We start from the raw sequence: 17213 nt of genomic DNA, 5'->3' as shown, positions 1-17213 counted from the left end.
TCATGCATTTTGGGCAAAATATACATGTGACATGAGATGAAATTTATACTTAAGCTGCAAGGGTCCATTCATATTATTCATGCATTGATTATGCAGTGGGCATTTGATACATGCACACTACACCATTAATGTGCACAAACCTGTGCACCCATCCTAAATTCCTCCTGATTGAGTCTCACGAATAGTGCCATCTACATCCATAACCTACAGTTTCCTTACTGTACAATTTGTGACGCTGCATTTCATCTATTGGCACCGAGTTCTCCATTTGCATCAGTGCATGAAATTTCTGCTTGAATGAAATGAACATTCCTTTAATATACACATAATGCTTCCTTGCTAGCACTGAGGACCTATTGCAAAAAAAGCATGTCTGTAGAGAGCTTTCTAAAGCCGCTCTTAGGTCAATTTCCGATTTGCTTTCACTGAACGAAATTTATCCAGAACCATGAGACCAAAAACTGGGATGTAGTTTTAAATGACAAGTAGAACTTAAATAGTTGCACACAAAAATGTAGAGAGAAATAATCAAACTTAGTACGTCCCAACTGCATTCCTGACACTGTCTCCACTACACATTCCAAAAACCTCCAAGTTGTGTTTTACACATTCATGTTATGGGTTTATTGTGACTATTAGGATGTAAGAAAGCAAACTGACCGGATGAAAATGCTCAACCTGAGAGATTGGTCATTGTTGACCTTGCTGTAACGTTGTGTCTGCAACAGTGAGCATACTTGACCAAGGAACCCTGCCAGTAAAGCACTTGACATAGGAGGAATACATCACCTTACCAAAGATCCTGTCTAGGACTCATTGTAAAGTTAACCTACATTACTGTCAATGTGATTCAGATTTGAGTCTGATGAAACTGTATGTTTGTCCTTTCAGTTTCAGCAATCTAAGCACTGCAACTAGAAATAGGAAAAATGTTTCAAACACCAACACGTTAACAAAGACTGAAGCAGGCCTGCTGCTGTCGTCACAAAAGAATTGTTACGAAACTCTGTTAAACATTGTAATAAATAGTCTTTTCTGTGTCAAAACACCAATCCAATTTTGTCATCTATGAAAATGCAAAAAGTATACACTTTTATACAAATGTACACTCAAAAGGCACTCAAAATTCAGTGTCCTGTTGGTGTCCGGTCTATCATGCTAATACTTAATATCAGGCAGGACACCAGTTTCACTGCGACTTTCAAAAACACACTTTCATGTCAAAAACAGCAAAGGATTATTCCTGTGGTTACTATTTAACTATATATACATAATAATACAATTCTTTGCCCATTTGATGTGATCCCATACATGTACATATATCTAGAAGTATTAGTATGGTAGCTGTTACTAGCCAGTGATGTCTTAATAAGGTTATTCACATCATTTATCCCTGTGTTTTACTGTTCTGAGAAAATATGAACAAATACTGACTGTTAAGTTTAAGTTTTTTTAGAAATTGACTGTTTCTTGACGAGAGCTTTCCAATTTGTCAGGGCCACATTCCATGGTGCTGCTAGGTACAACATTTGCTACTTCCTCCATTTCACTGAGACCCATAAACATTAAGCTCTAGGCCATATAAGCTTATAGTTAGCCATTACGCCATGAAATATGCTTAAGGTGAGCACAATTTTTCTGATATAGTTAGCAAGACGTTCCTACTAAACCATTAAGCTATGAACTTGGATCATGATTTAGCTTCTGGCTTTGATTGGATTCATATCTGAATGAACTCAATTTTTTTTTTTCAAATTCATAGTGATATTTGAATATTTTTACATTTAAGTCCACCCTTGAGGATAACAAAGGCACATGGTCAGATGTAATATTGCATGTTGCCCTTCACTAAAGTCCATGCAGAGGTCTGCACTAGTAAGCAGGTGAAGTGGGTTCGAGTCCCACCACGGCAAGCTTGGGATGTTTTCCTCCCAAGTGCTTGGACAGCATTGAGAAAACAGTCATTATAAAGCTAATTGGTGAAGGGCAAAAACAATGCTAAATTTACATATCCAAAACACCAACTTCCATCATATTAAATTGTAAGACATAAGCTGGTGCCAAGGATCAGGTGATCAGTTCACAATGATATTTCTTCTAGGAATCAGACCAGCATGTAAATGTAGCTATGACAGCAAAGTAATTAATGACACTCCCACACAACACCAAACAATTCTTTCTACAATGGTTTTGTCAATGTCACACATTACCACTGAATGATTATGGACTTTCAAAGCATTTTGGCAAACTATGAGGCATGAACATGTATTAAGGCATACCCATCACCATTGGATTTATTTTTAAATTCACACTGTTTCAAACTGAAAATGACCAAGTGAAATTATGTGTTATTTCCTTTGAAGAAAACAGTTTCAACCGAAGGCCAAGAGGGTTCATGGCTAAAACACCATCAATTAAGACTTATTCTGGAGTGGTTTTCCCAAAAAAACTCTCAGCAGTCTAGACATAGGCCCATGAATAATGGCTTGAAGCAAGGGTTCGGAAAAAAAAAAATCAGGTTAAATAAATATAATGTTTTCCATCAGTTGGCAATAACATCATCATGCTTGTTCATACTTGGTGTGAACACATTGCGAATGTGTGATAAGTATTTCCATTGTCAATTTGCAGAAGTCAAACAAATTGCAACTCTCGTACATATTGATGTCAAATTTACTCCAAATTCGCATTCGCATTAGCTCTTGTACTCAAAGTACAAAAGCTCTATGCCAAAGAAATACAAATCGGATGTATGATTTGGACGTGGTCATTTTCAGTTGTTGATTAATACAGCCCACTATAAGGAATACATATTAATGAAGCACACTCTGAGACTAACTCTGTGAGTTTTGAAAGAGCCCACTAATCTGCTTGACCCGACTACTGTAAGCAAAAGCCGGTCGGACCGGACTGGTGATTGGTGGACTTACATTGGTTCCAGGTGATAAGCTCTGCACAATGAAACATACAGGACTAGCAGCATTGCGGATGATGGCTACAGCATAGTCATGACTAGCATCTCGTAGATCACATCCATTCACCTGTACACAATACCAACTTATTACATGGGCTGACCATTATTAAGTTGCTATACACATTAACCCTCAAATTAGGATTTGCCCTTCACCGACGTTTAAACACTGTATACTCATACGTTTAAACACTGTATACAGTGTAAAACGTCGGTGAAGGGCAAAACCTACTTTGATTGATATTACCCCGACACCGCTGCTATGTAAATCAGATTCGTACCAGCCAACCGATCCCATTAGCTCGGTGGTGGAGTGGTAAGACATCTGCACTAGAAAGCAGGAGGTCGAGGGTTCGAGTCCCACCCGAGTGATTTTTTCCAACTCTCACTCAGGAGGTAACACACTGAGTATACAGTGTTTAAACGTCGGTGAAGGGCAAAACCTCAATTGATTTATATCACCCGACGCAAAATTCCATCTGATCACATTAACCCTCCCTCTCTGGCTGGCTAATTCAACAAAGCCGTCCCAGCTGTCATTATCAATCAAGTGACTGTTTTTCACAGTTAAGAGCTCCCTGCCTAGATAAAGCAGGATTTACTATTTGTGACTATTTAGGTATCTCGATACAGCTATGCTTTGACTGTAGGAGATTTATAAGCCAGCTGTACCTACCAGGCACCTGCTTTTGTCTGTCAGGCATGCGAATGAATTTCAATGGAAAAAAAAACACAGGAGACTTGTGCAAAAACAGCAAAAAAGATGTGAAATAAGGCAAAAAAAAACCAAAACAGGCATAAAACAAATAAAAACATGGAAATTTGGGCAACAAAAAAACAGGAATTCCTGTTTAAACGGGGGGAGGGGGGGTGTTAAAACAAGGTTTGTTAGCCAGCAAATGTAACATGAAGGTGATGTCAAAAAAAGGTATCATTTACCATTCAATTCCTTTGATCTTGTAAAGTGCATGAATGATTTTGTTTTTATGAGAATCAGTGAAAAATACATTTCCTTCACATAGGAATTTGGCTAAGATGGAAAATATCGATTGACTGAACAGCACAACAATGTCTGATTATCTTCAATGGATGCCTGCATGTAAGACACTTGTATGGACTCTGTGCACAAGCACGCCCTTGGCCTCAACAATTACAAAGTACTTCACTCAGTGCATGCGTGAAGCAGTGTGTACGGGAACCAGTGCCGCATTGCATCCCTCCAAATTGAGGCTCTTCAAAGTGGTCACAAAGTGCCATCTACTGTCCAAGCACAGAGTCAATACTGACCATGTAGCTGTGTACATGAATGTATGACTAACCTCCAAGATGCGGTCTCCTGTCTTGAGTGCCCCAGTCCTACCAGCCTGACTATCATCCAAGACATGCTTGATGTAGATACCTTCCACTGGTTGACCATCACTAGCACGTCCTATAAGCCAATAATAACATTCATGTATTAAGATGGTTCATTATCAGTTCCTTAACCCTTTCCCTCACATGCCCAGGATATATTTATAAAATATTGGATGGCTTTGAGGGGGATACAAGAATTTATTACACGAGCTTTAACTCGTGCAATATTGTTATAGCCAGTGCAATATATGCTTGTATCCCCCAAAAAGCGATCTAATATTATGATAATTATTTATATTAGGCTGAATTGACCAAAAGAAATCAATTTCAGGACAGTTTTATACAGTAAGCCAGAAAGTTAGGAGGGAGCACTAGGAATGACTCTTGAGCTCGCTGCTGCAGCACTTGATGTTCACGTGAATACACTATGGGTTTGTGTACATTCACAACATACATGATGTGTCCCTCCCATTGGAGCTCTGAGTTATAATGAAGCCCAATCTACTGTGCATGCATGGAGTTCATAGTGTTATCATGATAAATATCTTAATAAATAAACACAGGATAAGTTGTTAAGCAATTTCAACAAACTGAACAATCAGCCAATAATCAATCAATCAATCATATACAATCAAAATGGCAATGAAATCAAAATCAACAAGCATTTTAACAAACAAGTGTTGGCGAGTGAATGTTTGGATTCAACCAAAACAAACGTATTAATGTAACTTAAGTATTTAATTCAAAACAGAAAAATATGAGTTTAACAAATTGAAAAAACAAAGAAACAACTTATTGAATAATGCAATTGACAACAGAAACAAAGTTTTTAAATCAAACTAAATTAAACATTTCAGCATTCCTATGCATAATTCATTCTTTTATAGGAAAAGAAATTGAGAATACTAACCGTGTCTGCTTGATACTACACAATAAGAAATAAAAGAACAAAATATTTTTCTTTTATTTGATTTGCTTGTGTAGAGTATTAACACTAACCCCTAGGGTATTTTGGCTAGAAACCCTGCTAAACACAGCAACATGCAACAGGTCAAAAGTCTCTCAAGTCCATACTGCCTCAGAGTCTGTAGCACTGATCTCTATATAAAGACTGGATAGCGGATATGCATACAACATTCACACAGTAGACTTTGCATATTGACCAATTCGCCCCCGGTCTCACGAAGATGGCCGCGTATATACGAACGTTCTACGCGTAAATACGCGCACGTTGTATCAACAGTTGACGCGCATTTTGGTCACGTACACATATTATGATGTTCTAAAAAGGACACATTTCCGTAGTGATTATTATTTCAAAAACGCCGAAAAAGTGATTTGCGGCATTATAAAGGTAACCACGACGTTAGAAAAATTGTAGTAAACCTTGGTCAGTTGGTCAGTGGTGGTGGCCAAAATATAAGTCAAGTGAACCGCGACGTTACAAAAGAAATCATGCTGTCTATAAAGACGGCAACTTGTCCTTTGTAGATCACCAGCCGGTCTCACCAATATGGCGTCAAATTCGTACATTGTGCGGCTCTTTATTAGCTATCCAGTCTTTATATAGAGATCAGTGGTCTGTAGTCACCAACTGCAGCAGGATACAACTGAGGCATTGCTCAATGGGACCATCTCTCATTGTTTCAGCATTGGCTATTCCTGCACTGGTGTTGATGGCTCAATGCAGCAAGTTCTCACATACTTGTACACCTGATGCACTGTGTTGCTTCAAGCAGGGTTAGGGTTGGCAAATTGTGGAAGAGCTGTTCAACTCCTTCAAGTTATTTTTTTTTTTCAAGAACATACATGTGTTTAAAGTTCCTGCCTCGAGATGCACAAGTGTGAACCATCACTATCTTGCCATATCCCAGGTATAGTTCAACTCCCAAGTCAAATGAAATCCAGGTTTAAGGGCTCTTTTGCGAAAAGGCACTCTTGTTGTTGAAGAGGACTGGTTTACTGATCAAAAATGCAGCACCGCTTTTCAGCAGAATAGGTGGGCCTAATCAGTAATGATGAATCTCACTCACCATGTCCACCCTGGGTTTAACATAAGATTATCTATCAAAAAAAGTCACTATAATTTCCAAGTTTATTGCACTGAAACCTTTCACCCAGAAAGGCCTGCAGCAAATGCTGTTCTTGTTTCTTCTGTTTGTTTTCACGTGGCAAGGCCTTTACTTTTTACTTTCCTGGCAAGTTAGGGAGAAATGCTCACTAACAGTCACTGCATGACAGCATTGTCTTGGCAGCCTGAGGGAAGGAGAAAACTTGGTCGCCCTACAACAACGTGGAGGCGAACCATCGAGAAGGAAAGGAACACAATAGGTTGGAGACTTGGAAGGGAACCATGCGAGTAGCCAGAAACAGAGCCAGTGACATGAGTAAATAGTAATTCAGTGCTCACCTCCAACGATGCTGATGCCCAGGCTCTTATTGGGTTCCTTAGTAAGTCGTACAGTGCGTACTTCTTGTTCATTATCACTCCCTGGGGCAACACTGACAGGGGACAGTGCAACAGAAGCAAGCTTGACAGACTCGGTGTGTTGGTCTTTGAGAGGCAAGGCAAACTTATCATCTTGGGAGCTGTAGGAAATATAAAAATACAAATCAGTAACTGCTGTCAAATAATAATTTGCTTGAATCATTTGAAGTTAGAGGTCCTAACACTTCAGTCCTGGCATCTCTCTCAAAGACTTAACAGCCCTCTAAACTTGTATCTACTGAAAAGCAGTGATCACTTAAAATGCAAAACTACAAATCAGAAATTTATAATTAAATTTAACAATTCTGAATCTACCAAGATTGTCAATTGTCATGAACATCAGAGACATCAGAAAATTGATTTGTGGCAGGAGATTTAACTGGAAATATTTGTGAACTTGAAGACAGAACTGACCTTGGTTGATTGGCGTGGTCATCACGGTAAGCTGATGCCTCGCTAGCAGGGATGTAAGTCATACTAGATACAGTGGGGGAATAACACAAAAATGTACAAGACACTGACCAATAGTAACATAGGTATAAACATTTGGGTAACATGCATGAGGAGTCATAGTATGGATGCCATCATGACCTCAATGCAGCAACTGTGGATGGCACTGGGTGGCCAAATACACAAGAGCCAATGATAGTCACATAATGCTGACATCACCTGCTACACTGCAATCAAAATGTGCATTAGACTTGAGATCTGAGCCAATTCATTTGTGCTACTTGAAAATGATGGCCAATAAGAGAAAGGTAAATGGTTCTGACTTGGCAAAACATTAAGAGAAACAGGCCATTGGGTCAGGGTTGACACAAGTTTACTGTTGTATGACCCTTTGGCCATCTGGGCCTAATTTCATAGCGCTGCTTAAAAACTAAGCAGAAAAGTTGTGCTTACTATAGCAGAAATTAATCTGCTGCTTAAACACTATTTTATGGTTTCACAGTTGTGCGCGAAGGATATTTATATTGTGAAGTCATTGATATAGGCAAGTTTTTTTCTGGGGTTAAGCATACTTTTGCTGTGCTTACTGCTTAATGGTCTATGAAATAGATGGAAGCTTTTTGAGCACATCGGCTGTTTAGCAGTGCTATGACATTGGGCCCTGGAGATGTTCGTGGTAAACACTCTTTCGGGCTTAAACTTTATAGGATTTTCCAAATTTCCACCTGTAATACTACTACCATTTTTTTAAATTCTGGCTGCAGAACTACTGCATTGTCATTTTGGGGAAATAAAATTGAACCAACTACAATGAGAACACAGGAATACCTGATTTCATCTCCTACCAAAGAGGCCCTCCTAAGCATGGCTCTCGCTTCTGCATTGGTCATACCACGCATGGAACTACTATTGACTGATGTGATGTAATCCCCGACAGCCAAGCGTCCATCATGATGAACAGCGCCTCCACGGATAATACTCTTAACCACTACACCATTGGATTTGTCTGCATTGACAGTCAGGCCTGCAGAACGAAACATTCAAATGAAACATGAATATTCATAAGGTCAAACACGACATATACCTCCTGTAACTTACATGAAAATGATTTTTTTAAATATATTAGTGTCTGCATTTGCTGGTAATTAACTGAACACAATAAGCAACTCTCACATACGGCATGCACATTTCCAATTTCAGCAAATTCTGCTCAAGGATACAAGCAACAACACGCCATGGCTGGGCTTGAGTTCAGAACTCTCTTTTGTGTTCTTCGTGTGCATGAATACCCAATGGTTTAGTCCCCATGAATGGTTTAGTCCCCATGCCTCCGATAATTGATTGCACACACTACACTGCACGTGTGCACTGCAGAGTTGTAACGAGTCACTGATTTTTGTGACTCGAGTCAAGTCGAGTCATTTTAAAGAAGTGACTGGAGTCGAGTCGAGTCATTTTAAAGAAGTGACTCGTTACAACTCTGCAGTGCACACACGTGCAGTCGAGTCGAGTCAAATATTTAGCTCGAGTCAATTCGAGTCACGAATATTTGAACACTTTACCAAAATTTATAAAAGGAGGCCATAAGTTTAGCCAGCGTTCGAATCCAAGAGCTTTACAAGAAATCGCCCCAAAACAATGATGAAACAGCGAATTAGAAAATGTGTTTAACAATCTGGTTCCTGGATAGTATTTTGTCCTTTCTAGAACCATGAGGTGGGAGTCTGTGACACATTGTATATTTTATACATGACTGCTATTTGTAAAGTGAAGTGAGCATAATTTTTGCACCGTAAGTCATTGCAAATACTTTTCGCAAAGTTGTGCTTTTATTTTTGGGACTCGAGTCTTATTAGCCTTTGCTCGAGTCGAGTCGAGTCTTCTGATGAGGGACTCGAGTCAAGTCGAGTCATTTGCTCGCAGTGACTCGAGTCGAGTCGAGTCATTTACCCTTAGGGACTCGAGTCAAGTCGAGTCACCAAAAATTGTGACTCGAGTCGGACTCGAGTCGAGTCATTGACTCGAGTCGAGTCATTGACTCGAGTCATTACAACTCTGGTGCACTGTAAGCCTTTACCTGCCATACAAATTAGCATAATATCCAGTGCCTATACAACAAGCATTTGTCCACAAGGATCTTACCCAAGCCAGCATTTCCCTTTTTCAGGTCAATCCTTTTCTCCAAGCTGGTAGGCAGTATCACTGAGCCACGTTTCCCTAATGGTGAATGGCTTGTTGAGACAGCTGTGATACGAGGGTCATTGGACTCAGATATTCCACTGGCTAGCACTACGGCTGCTGTGGTTGCAATCACGGCACTGTTACGTGGACTGGGTTTGGGTTTGGGTGGGGGTGGAGGCGGCTGACGCTTAGGCTCAGGTGGAATACTCTTGACTGCAGTCACCTGAAATATGAGATACACACAGCAAAGACTAGAACACATCAAAGAACAGACTAGCAAGGTGAATATTGTGACTACAATTAGGTTTACAATGCCACTATGCACATAGGTTACAACACAAATGCTCAAAGAAAGTCCAACTTGTTTTGGATGAATGTTTAGGATTAAAAAATTAACTTCAACTCTAACTCCAGGCCATGAAGCATCTTTGATGAGACACCTGCATTCAATTGAAGGGTGAAACAAGACCAAAAACTGCTGGCACAAAAAAAAATAGTGGCACAATCAGTTTTTTCCTGCCAATATCAACGTTTGACCTGCCATTTTTCAAGTAACATGAGCTGTCACGGACAGTGTCAGATAAAAGTCAAGTCCAAAAACCCAATGAAATGCCAAAATAAAATGCAAAAAGAAGGAAATGAAAACAAACAAAAATGCAAAAGGTGAAACATTGTTCCACCAGGACTTTGAACACGTTCATACGTCATTTCTACAATTGGTCAGGCAACAGTTCTGCTTTTTGTCCGATCAAATATGCTAAATGAGAAGAATCTATCCAATGCTTTGGACCATAACTTTACCCTCTCAAGAGGAGATGTCTGATGTCCTTTTGAGGTCACTGCACTTTGACTTTAGAAAGGCTAATATTCTGGGAATAAAAATGCTTTAAAAAAAAACCTGACAAAAACAAATTTGTCTTTATATGGCTAATGTAATGTTAATTACTGGAGAAGGCACAAATACTTTTTTTCGTGGCCTTTTTTTAAAACTGTGCCTGAAAAGTAGCAGAACAAAAAGCCACAATTTTAAGTCTAACAGTCACCTTGACTTGATATGGCAAACAACCCTTTGTAAATTTGGTACCCCATCCTTCTTTTCTACCTACCTGTGTAGCAGTGACAGTCTCTGCAGGCTTTGATGCAGGCAATGCAACTGATGAAGCCAGCACTAGGTCAGGGGGTGTGGTCTTGCTAGAAGAAGGCGTGGTCTTGCTAGAAGAAGGCGTGGTCTTGCTAGAAGAAGGCGTGGTCTTGCTCTCGGCAGGCGTGTCCTTTGGTCTGTCACTCAGTATCTGACCAAAATCCATGCTGGATTCTACATCAGCAACAATGCTGGCACTAATAGCTTCCTCTGAAAAGTCAAAACATGCACATTCTAGGAGTAAGGCCGTCTTCCTCAAGATGAAATGTCTCATTAAATTGAAATGAATGCTTAAGTTTCTAAGATCTGTAAATGATGACAAGCATGTACTTACTCTTTGGCAGGAATGAGACGCTTTGGCATTAATAAATGAGATTCTAGTACCTCAAAAGATTAGCCGTCATGGTAAATTTAGGCTTTGAGAAAATGGCTTTTACACCTGGTATTTCTTGCTTCAAGTCAAAGCTTCAAAGTAAAGGAAGTTCAGGGGAATAGAAAGAAAACCACTACTGGGAGAGCTGAAGTCTAAGCTTGCATGCATTATGAAAATACTTTCAGCATTCAAAAGTTTTTCGCAGATCACTTCACAAACAAGAAGTATTCCTACGGAAGAAGTATTCCTACACAAGTACTCCCTCAACGATGGCAGCTAGGCAGACTCTTGGGCATCCCTGCTGCCGTATACGTCACTTACTACAGTATTTACAGATTTGACCATTGCTTGTGCATATTAAAAAAAAATCTGCGTTTATTCCGAGCTGTACCAGGGTGTGGATGCAGAATTCTATGCCAGGGCACACACTGGAGATCTCATGAATGGCCACAAAACACCTGATCTTATTTATGCAAGGATTCCAAACTGAAACCAGGTACAAATCCAAAAGCTGCCTACAGAAGGATTCCAAATGGATAGTTGGCAAGAGGAGTGCCACAACACTATGAGTACTATTGAGCTAGCAAGCAAGGGAATTCATCAACATTGCAACACCCTTTACCTTTTACAATTGGTCCCGTGGGAGCCATCTTGGTAGACGGTGGTTTCTGAGAATTCTCAAGTGCCTTCTGCATCTCTTGAAGTTGCTGCAGCTCCTCAGCATAGGCGGAGATATCTTGGAAGCCTGAGGGCGGGGCTTGATGGACTGACGATACCTGTTGTGCCATTATCATGGGCTAGGGAATAAAAACAATTCTCAATCTCAAAATATAGCATTATGCGATGTGATATTACCTAAATCTGAAAACTTGGAATGATGTTAGAATTTGACACATGGAATAATAAAGGGATTTTATCTTATTTCTCCTAGCAGTGCCCTTAGTAAATCGCATTATATCATGTATAGGGGTATAAATTAATATGACTTAATATGACAAATCCTAACTAAGGTAAATTGGAGTAAAGTTAACTTCAACAAGAATTCTCGCTCTTGAAATATGGCAATAAGCCATTTGATCTTACCGAAATCTGAACATGCAGGCAACTTGGAATAACTTGAGAATTTCAAAATGCAATAAACGGATTACATTATATACTCTACCAGTACCCTAAGTAAATTGCAATATTTGGGGTATAGAAGACTATGACTATTGACACATCTTAAGGTGACTGGGAGTAAAGAAAACTTAAAGGTACAATCCAACATCTCCGAATGTGTTAAATTTAAAGAAACGTAGACAGCCATGTACACCACATCATATTACTACATCATAATAAATAAAGGTGCCCCAGGTCAGCTGCATTGGGTCTGGTAGCATAAAGATTAGCGAGGGCGCAGATTAAATTGGTGCATTGTGCTGCTGAGTTACATATAGACTTTACAGCAACACAAACCAAAACCAAATTCAACATCTCAGGGAGGTTTTTAGGATGGAGGGGGTCATTCAAAGTAAAGAATCAAACAAACCTCTTCTCCATCAAAGGCACTATCATCTGCAGGTTGGGGTAACGGCTTAGCAACTCTGAGTTTGACCGGACCCTGTGGTGCTCCTTTCAAGGCCTGTACAGCCATCTCTAAGGAACAGTTGTCCAAGTTACTGTCATTGACAAAGACTAGTCTATCACCAGGGATCAGCGTACCATCCTGCTCTGCCACACCACCAGGTACTAGGCTACGGATTACTATCACCGTCTTGGAAGGGTTCAGGGGATCCTATGAACAGATATAAATCCAGACAAATGTCCATTTGAAAGTCAATTAAACAATGAAACTTAATTTGCGATGTTACCAAATTTGCTTCGCTTTCACTTTCCATGTAAAGCATGAACTGACCTTTTGAGCAGGCAAGCATTCCAATATATTCAAAAGCCTTATATCACTGATGTTCCTTGTACTAAACGTATGTCTTTGATAGGATGGGATGCAAAACTGTTATGTCAGTTAAACAAGTGGTGGATGCATAGGTTGGGAGAGCTCATTACTCAGTTTCATTACTTTCTTTAATCATACAACTTTCTTTTCTCATACAACAAACACATAAGGCTTCCTTAAAAGTAGCAGTTATTACTTTGAGAATAATTGCTATGGCTGCCCTGTAACCACAATATGTGAGTTTGGTAGTCTTGTATAATCATTTAGACATTCTTTTACAATTTATTTGTTTTTAAAGTCCAGATAATTCCAACAATTACAAGACTAACATTCCATCCCTGATAGGCTGCTTTACTTAACCTGTTAGTTACTGTACAGCCCAAACTGCCCTGCCTATTACTCACTGTAGTGCCCGAGACCACCCACGCATTCTTATGGTTTTAGGATTCATTAGTGAATAAACACTATGTCATACAATGTAGTATAGGTGCAAATGGGTGAACAATATTTAAAATCTCAGACCAGATTTGGGAGATTTTGAATGGCTAATGTGTGAAAGCCAGTCATACATAAAGTTTCCCTCACCTGATAATCCAGAATACTGAAGCCTAGTCCCTTATCTCCTTTGATGAGTTCCACTGTCTGTAGCTGGTCATCCCATACAGCCAGACCACTCACAGAGTCTCTAGACAGTGAGGATCTTGTGGCATCACCTGTACCCTCATCCTCACCAGGTACCACCAACGTAGCACCAGCAACAGCTACCTCAGGAAAGGGAACTGATTCCCGCAGGCTGATCTCATTGGATACGATGACTTCTTCTATGGCATCAGGGCTGTCTTGTTGTGGGCTAGAGGCAACCTGAGCTTCCTCACCAGCCTGTGTCTCAGGGAAGACAGGGTGAGGGTGACGTGCACACACAATCCGTACATGCATAGGAAGTTCCTTGAGAGTTTTGACAACGTCCACATGGTTGAGACCCAGCAGTCTATCTCCATTCACCTGGGGAGACAATGCACGCAATGAAGTAAAATACAAGGCATAGATGCATATGTCCAATTCTATAATGAACAGAAAACTGAACTGAAGAATGTACTTTATTTTTGACACCCTTAAGTATTTACAAATACAAAGAATTCATGTGGTTCAATTTATATGAACTGATTATAAGTACCATTTAATATGTGACCAGTTGTTTGAATTTGCCAGAAATTGGCCCCTGGTGATATTTAAGGAAGTTTGCTTTGATGACACCTGGCCACAGGAATTGTTCCATTGTGTACATATGCCTCCATGGAACTTGATCACCTTTTCAATAAAATGATCTTGTATTATTTACTTAGAAAATAAGTGCCTGCCGTAACTATTTGGATAAAAATGCTGCAGTTCATGTATGAAGAACCTTCAGAAGACCAATGTCAGTTATATTACTAAATGAGGATGTTTGTATGTTAGGATTTGAAGCGATGATTACCTCCAATAGCTCATCTCCACTCTGAAGTCGGCCATTTTGTCCCACCGGTCCACCAGGTAAGACAGAGCGAATATAGTGATGAGGTCTAACCTCATCCCCAGCTTCATCTATGTCTACTGTACCCTCCAGACTTATACCAAGCCCACCTCCTTCACGGAACTTGCTCAACTGTGCCACCTTGGATGGGAACAAGGTTGAAGAAAGCACTTGCATAACAATTGTTGACAATTATATTAAGAACAAAGTAGATTTGAAAATGTCCTCCATTAAAAGAAGATAATAATTACAAAAAGCTTAAGTTATGATACTTTAGCTGTATATATATCTGTGAACAAAATATATTTGAATATAACCTAACTGTTGATAAGTGTTTTGTACATAGCTCAATGGAGAACACTCACCACAATAATGACTTCCATTCCCAGAATATCTTGCCATAAATCAACGATGGAGGCTTCTGTCTCTGGATCAAGCTCACCTTCTAGAATGAACATCAAAGGAAAAACATTCTTGCATGATGACACTGTGTTGTGTTTCCTTTCAGAGAAAACTGTTGGCCGGTTTTCTCCTCCACAAATCTATAAACAATCTTTGAAATGGACACTGTGCTTAATTTATGTATTATTAATAGTATACAAATATTGAATGCTTCGAGTGGTGTAGTAAAACTAGCCTCCCAAGGTTATCCATGGACATTCTATTTTCCCGAGGCGAAGCCGAGGGAAAATAGAATGCTCCATGGATCACAAAGGGAGGCTAGTTTTACTTCACCACGAAATAAAACATTCAATATTTGTTTTATAACACTTCACCCACAGATTCTGCTTGGTTTTAATATTTTAAATTATTTAAATCTGAACACAGTTAAAATAAACTTCAATTTCAATACAAAATTGGTGGGAAATTTATTTCTCTCTTCAAAACCACCCCTTCACGAAATTGTTGAACCCAACTCTGTGGCGCGCTCTCTTGGGAACAATACGCTCAACGTGCACACCAGCATGCATTTGCAAACAAATACCGTGCCATGGGTATAGTACTTTGGTTGCTAATGGTATAGTACTTTGGTTGCTACGGGTATAGTACTTTTGGCCGTGCACTGAAAGATAGCAAAAATAGAAAGTACCATGTGACTCGCTCTCAGCCAATCAAGACACAGAATCTGTGGGTGAGGTGTTATAATAACGGCTATTAATGGTTAGCACCATTTCCATTGTGTTTGTACACAATGGAAATGGTGCATTCCTCTCAACTGAATATACTACGCATATTCAGATTCAAATAGATCTTGTGCACTCCTTGCTATTTATACGCATGAACCAATGTGACCAGAATGGGCACTCGAATGAGCACAGTGTCATACACAGTTCAATAGGCCTGTACATGTTATCGACAGCAAACAAACACATGATGGCACTGAAGAAAACTGAGAGCAAAATCAACCAAGTGAACCTGTCTGTGCTGAGTTGTGATGTTTGTTTGAATGCATGCTTAGATGCACACAAGTGTCATTGTTTTAGCTGGATCCAACTTATTAGAGGCCAAAAAATACAGGTCTTGGTAAAACTGATCAAATCTGGATGTAGATTCTGTATTTATAATGTCATGATGGGCTTGGACTTAGCATGGACACAGTGTACTTAAACAATTAGAACCTCATAAAGGTATGCTGGAATCCACAATCACTTCCTGGCTAGAGCCAGGGCTCAAGTCACGTTTAGACACGGGCCTGTAAGCATAAAGGTCTACCTATATGCTGTTACTGTCTAGTATGAGGACATCAAGTCAAACACAACACTGACAAATGTAGCAACAATTATTCTGCACCTTGAAGGTCTGGAATTTCTGACCTGAACTACAAACATTTTTTTGTAGCAGGTTGTTGAGCTTACCATATTTATCCTTCATAGTATCCGCTTGGCCAGGCTCCATGAGTATGACACCAGCAGGGGGTGGGTAGGCAGGTGGCGCTATGGGTGGGGCTTCTTCTTCATTATCAATATGCTGGGGTTCAATGTGTTCCTCAGCATCTCTTGCAGCAGCAATATCTGGATCTACAAAGGATATTACAAAGAAATCATCAGTTTTGTTTTAAAAAAAAGTTAATAAATAACCAGTTTTCGTTCATTCATGGAGGTGGGAAAATGTCCATGTTTCACTGTACAGTGTATGTAATGGGTATTCATCAGTTCGTAGAACGGTAAATGATCAGTGGTGGACAACTGAATTTTGTAACATTTTAATTAAAATAGTCATAACTTGGAAATAGATTATCAGAGATGCCACAGGGTCTGCTTGAAAAAAACCGGAACTGGGTGTGCTTGAAAAAAACGGAACGGCTGCTTGAAAAAAAAAACGGGACTTTTTTGTGTGTGAAAAAGCCACTCGGAGTCTGACACAAAGCATGCAAAGTCCCCGTTGTCATCTTTATCTTGTAGCCAAGCCCAGTTCCGTTTATATTTTAATTTTGCTTCTATGGCCTTTTAAGCTGTCAGTTCGTTCAATCACTTTGACTTTTTCCATATTCCTACAAATGTATTATATATTCTGCCTACCCAAATTTCCAACGTAATATTCGACACGAAACATGGACGATCCCACAACACTGTCAGTGTACATGACCTTTGCACTACGCGATGCGTTCGACGAAAACATGGTTGGTACCCGGCGTTTTTTGTATTCACATATATCACTGCAGGAACCACCGATATTTGAAATGATAGACTTGATTTCCAGGCTGATTGCTTCATGTGCTTAGTGCACAACACCGCCCGCACGCTATGAAGCACGCGAGGCGCCGTTGTATACTGCGTGCAAGTACGTTGGCTGCCCGTATCGCATGCAGGCTC

At 39.8% G+C, this 17213-nt stretch overlaps 1 protein-coding gene across 1 annotated transcript in view; it reads right to left on the bottom strand.

The window, feature by feature from the left end:
- LOC119728284 (multiple PDZ domain protein-like) overlaps positions 1–17213 on the bottom strand; it is a 59967-nt gene that overhangs the window by 23888 nt on the left and 18866 nt on the right. The window contains exons 11-23 of the mRNA XM_038200463.1: positions 16257–16418; positions 14766–14845; positions 14365–14541; positions 13476–13892; positions 12486–12731; positions 11580–11754; positions 10550–10794; positions 9405–9666; positions 8091–8286; positions 7227–7289; positions 6735–6913; positions 4291–4400; positions 2931–3041 (exon numbers count right to left, since the gene is read on the bottom strand). Of these exons, the coding sequence (XP_038056391.1) occupies positions 2931–3041; positions 4291–4400; positions 6735–6913; positions 7227–7289; positions 8091–8286; positions 9405–9666; positions 10550–10794; positions 11580–11754; positions 12486–12731; positions 13476–13892; positions 14365–14541; positions 14766–14845; positions 16257–16418 (2423 nt within the window). The remainder of the gene's footprint in view (positions 1–2930; positions 3042–4290; positions 4401–6734; positions 6914–7226; positions 7290–8090; positions 8287–9404; positions 9667–10549; positions 10795–11579; positions 11755–12485; positions 12732–13475; positions 13893–14364; positions 14542–14765; positions 14846–16256; positions 16419–17213) is intronic.

The sequence above is a fragment of the Patiria miniata genome, unplaced genomic scaffold, assembly GCF_015706575.1.
Source record: "Patiria miniata isolate m_02_andy unplaced genomic scaffold, ASM1570657v1 HiC_scaffold_20, whole genome shotgun sequence".
Classification (NCBI taxonomy): Eukaryota; Metazoa; Echinodermata; class Asteroidea; order Valvatida; family Asterinidae; genus Patiria; species Patiria miniata.
Note: the sequence above shows the minus strand (reverse complement) of the source record. Positions and strands in the feature narration are given on the sequence as shown.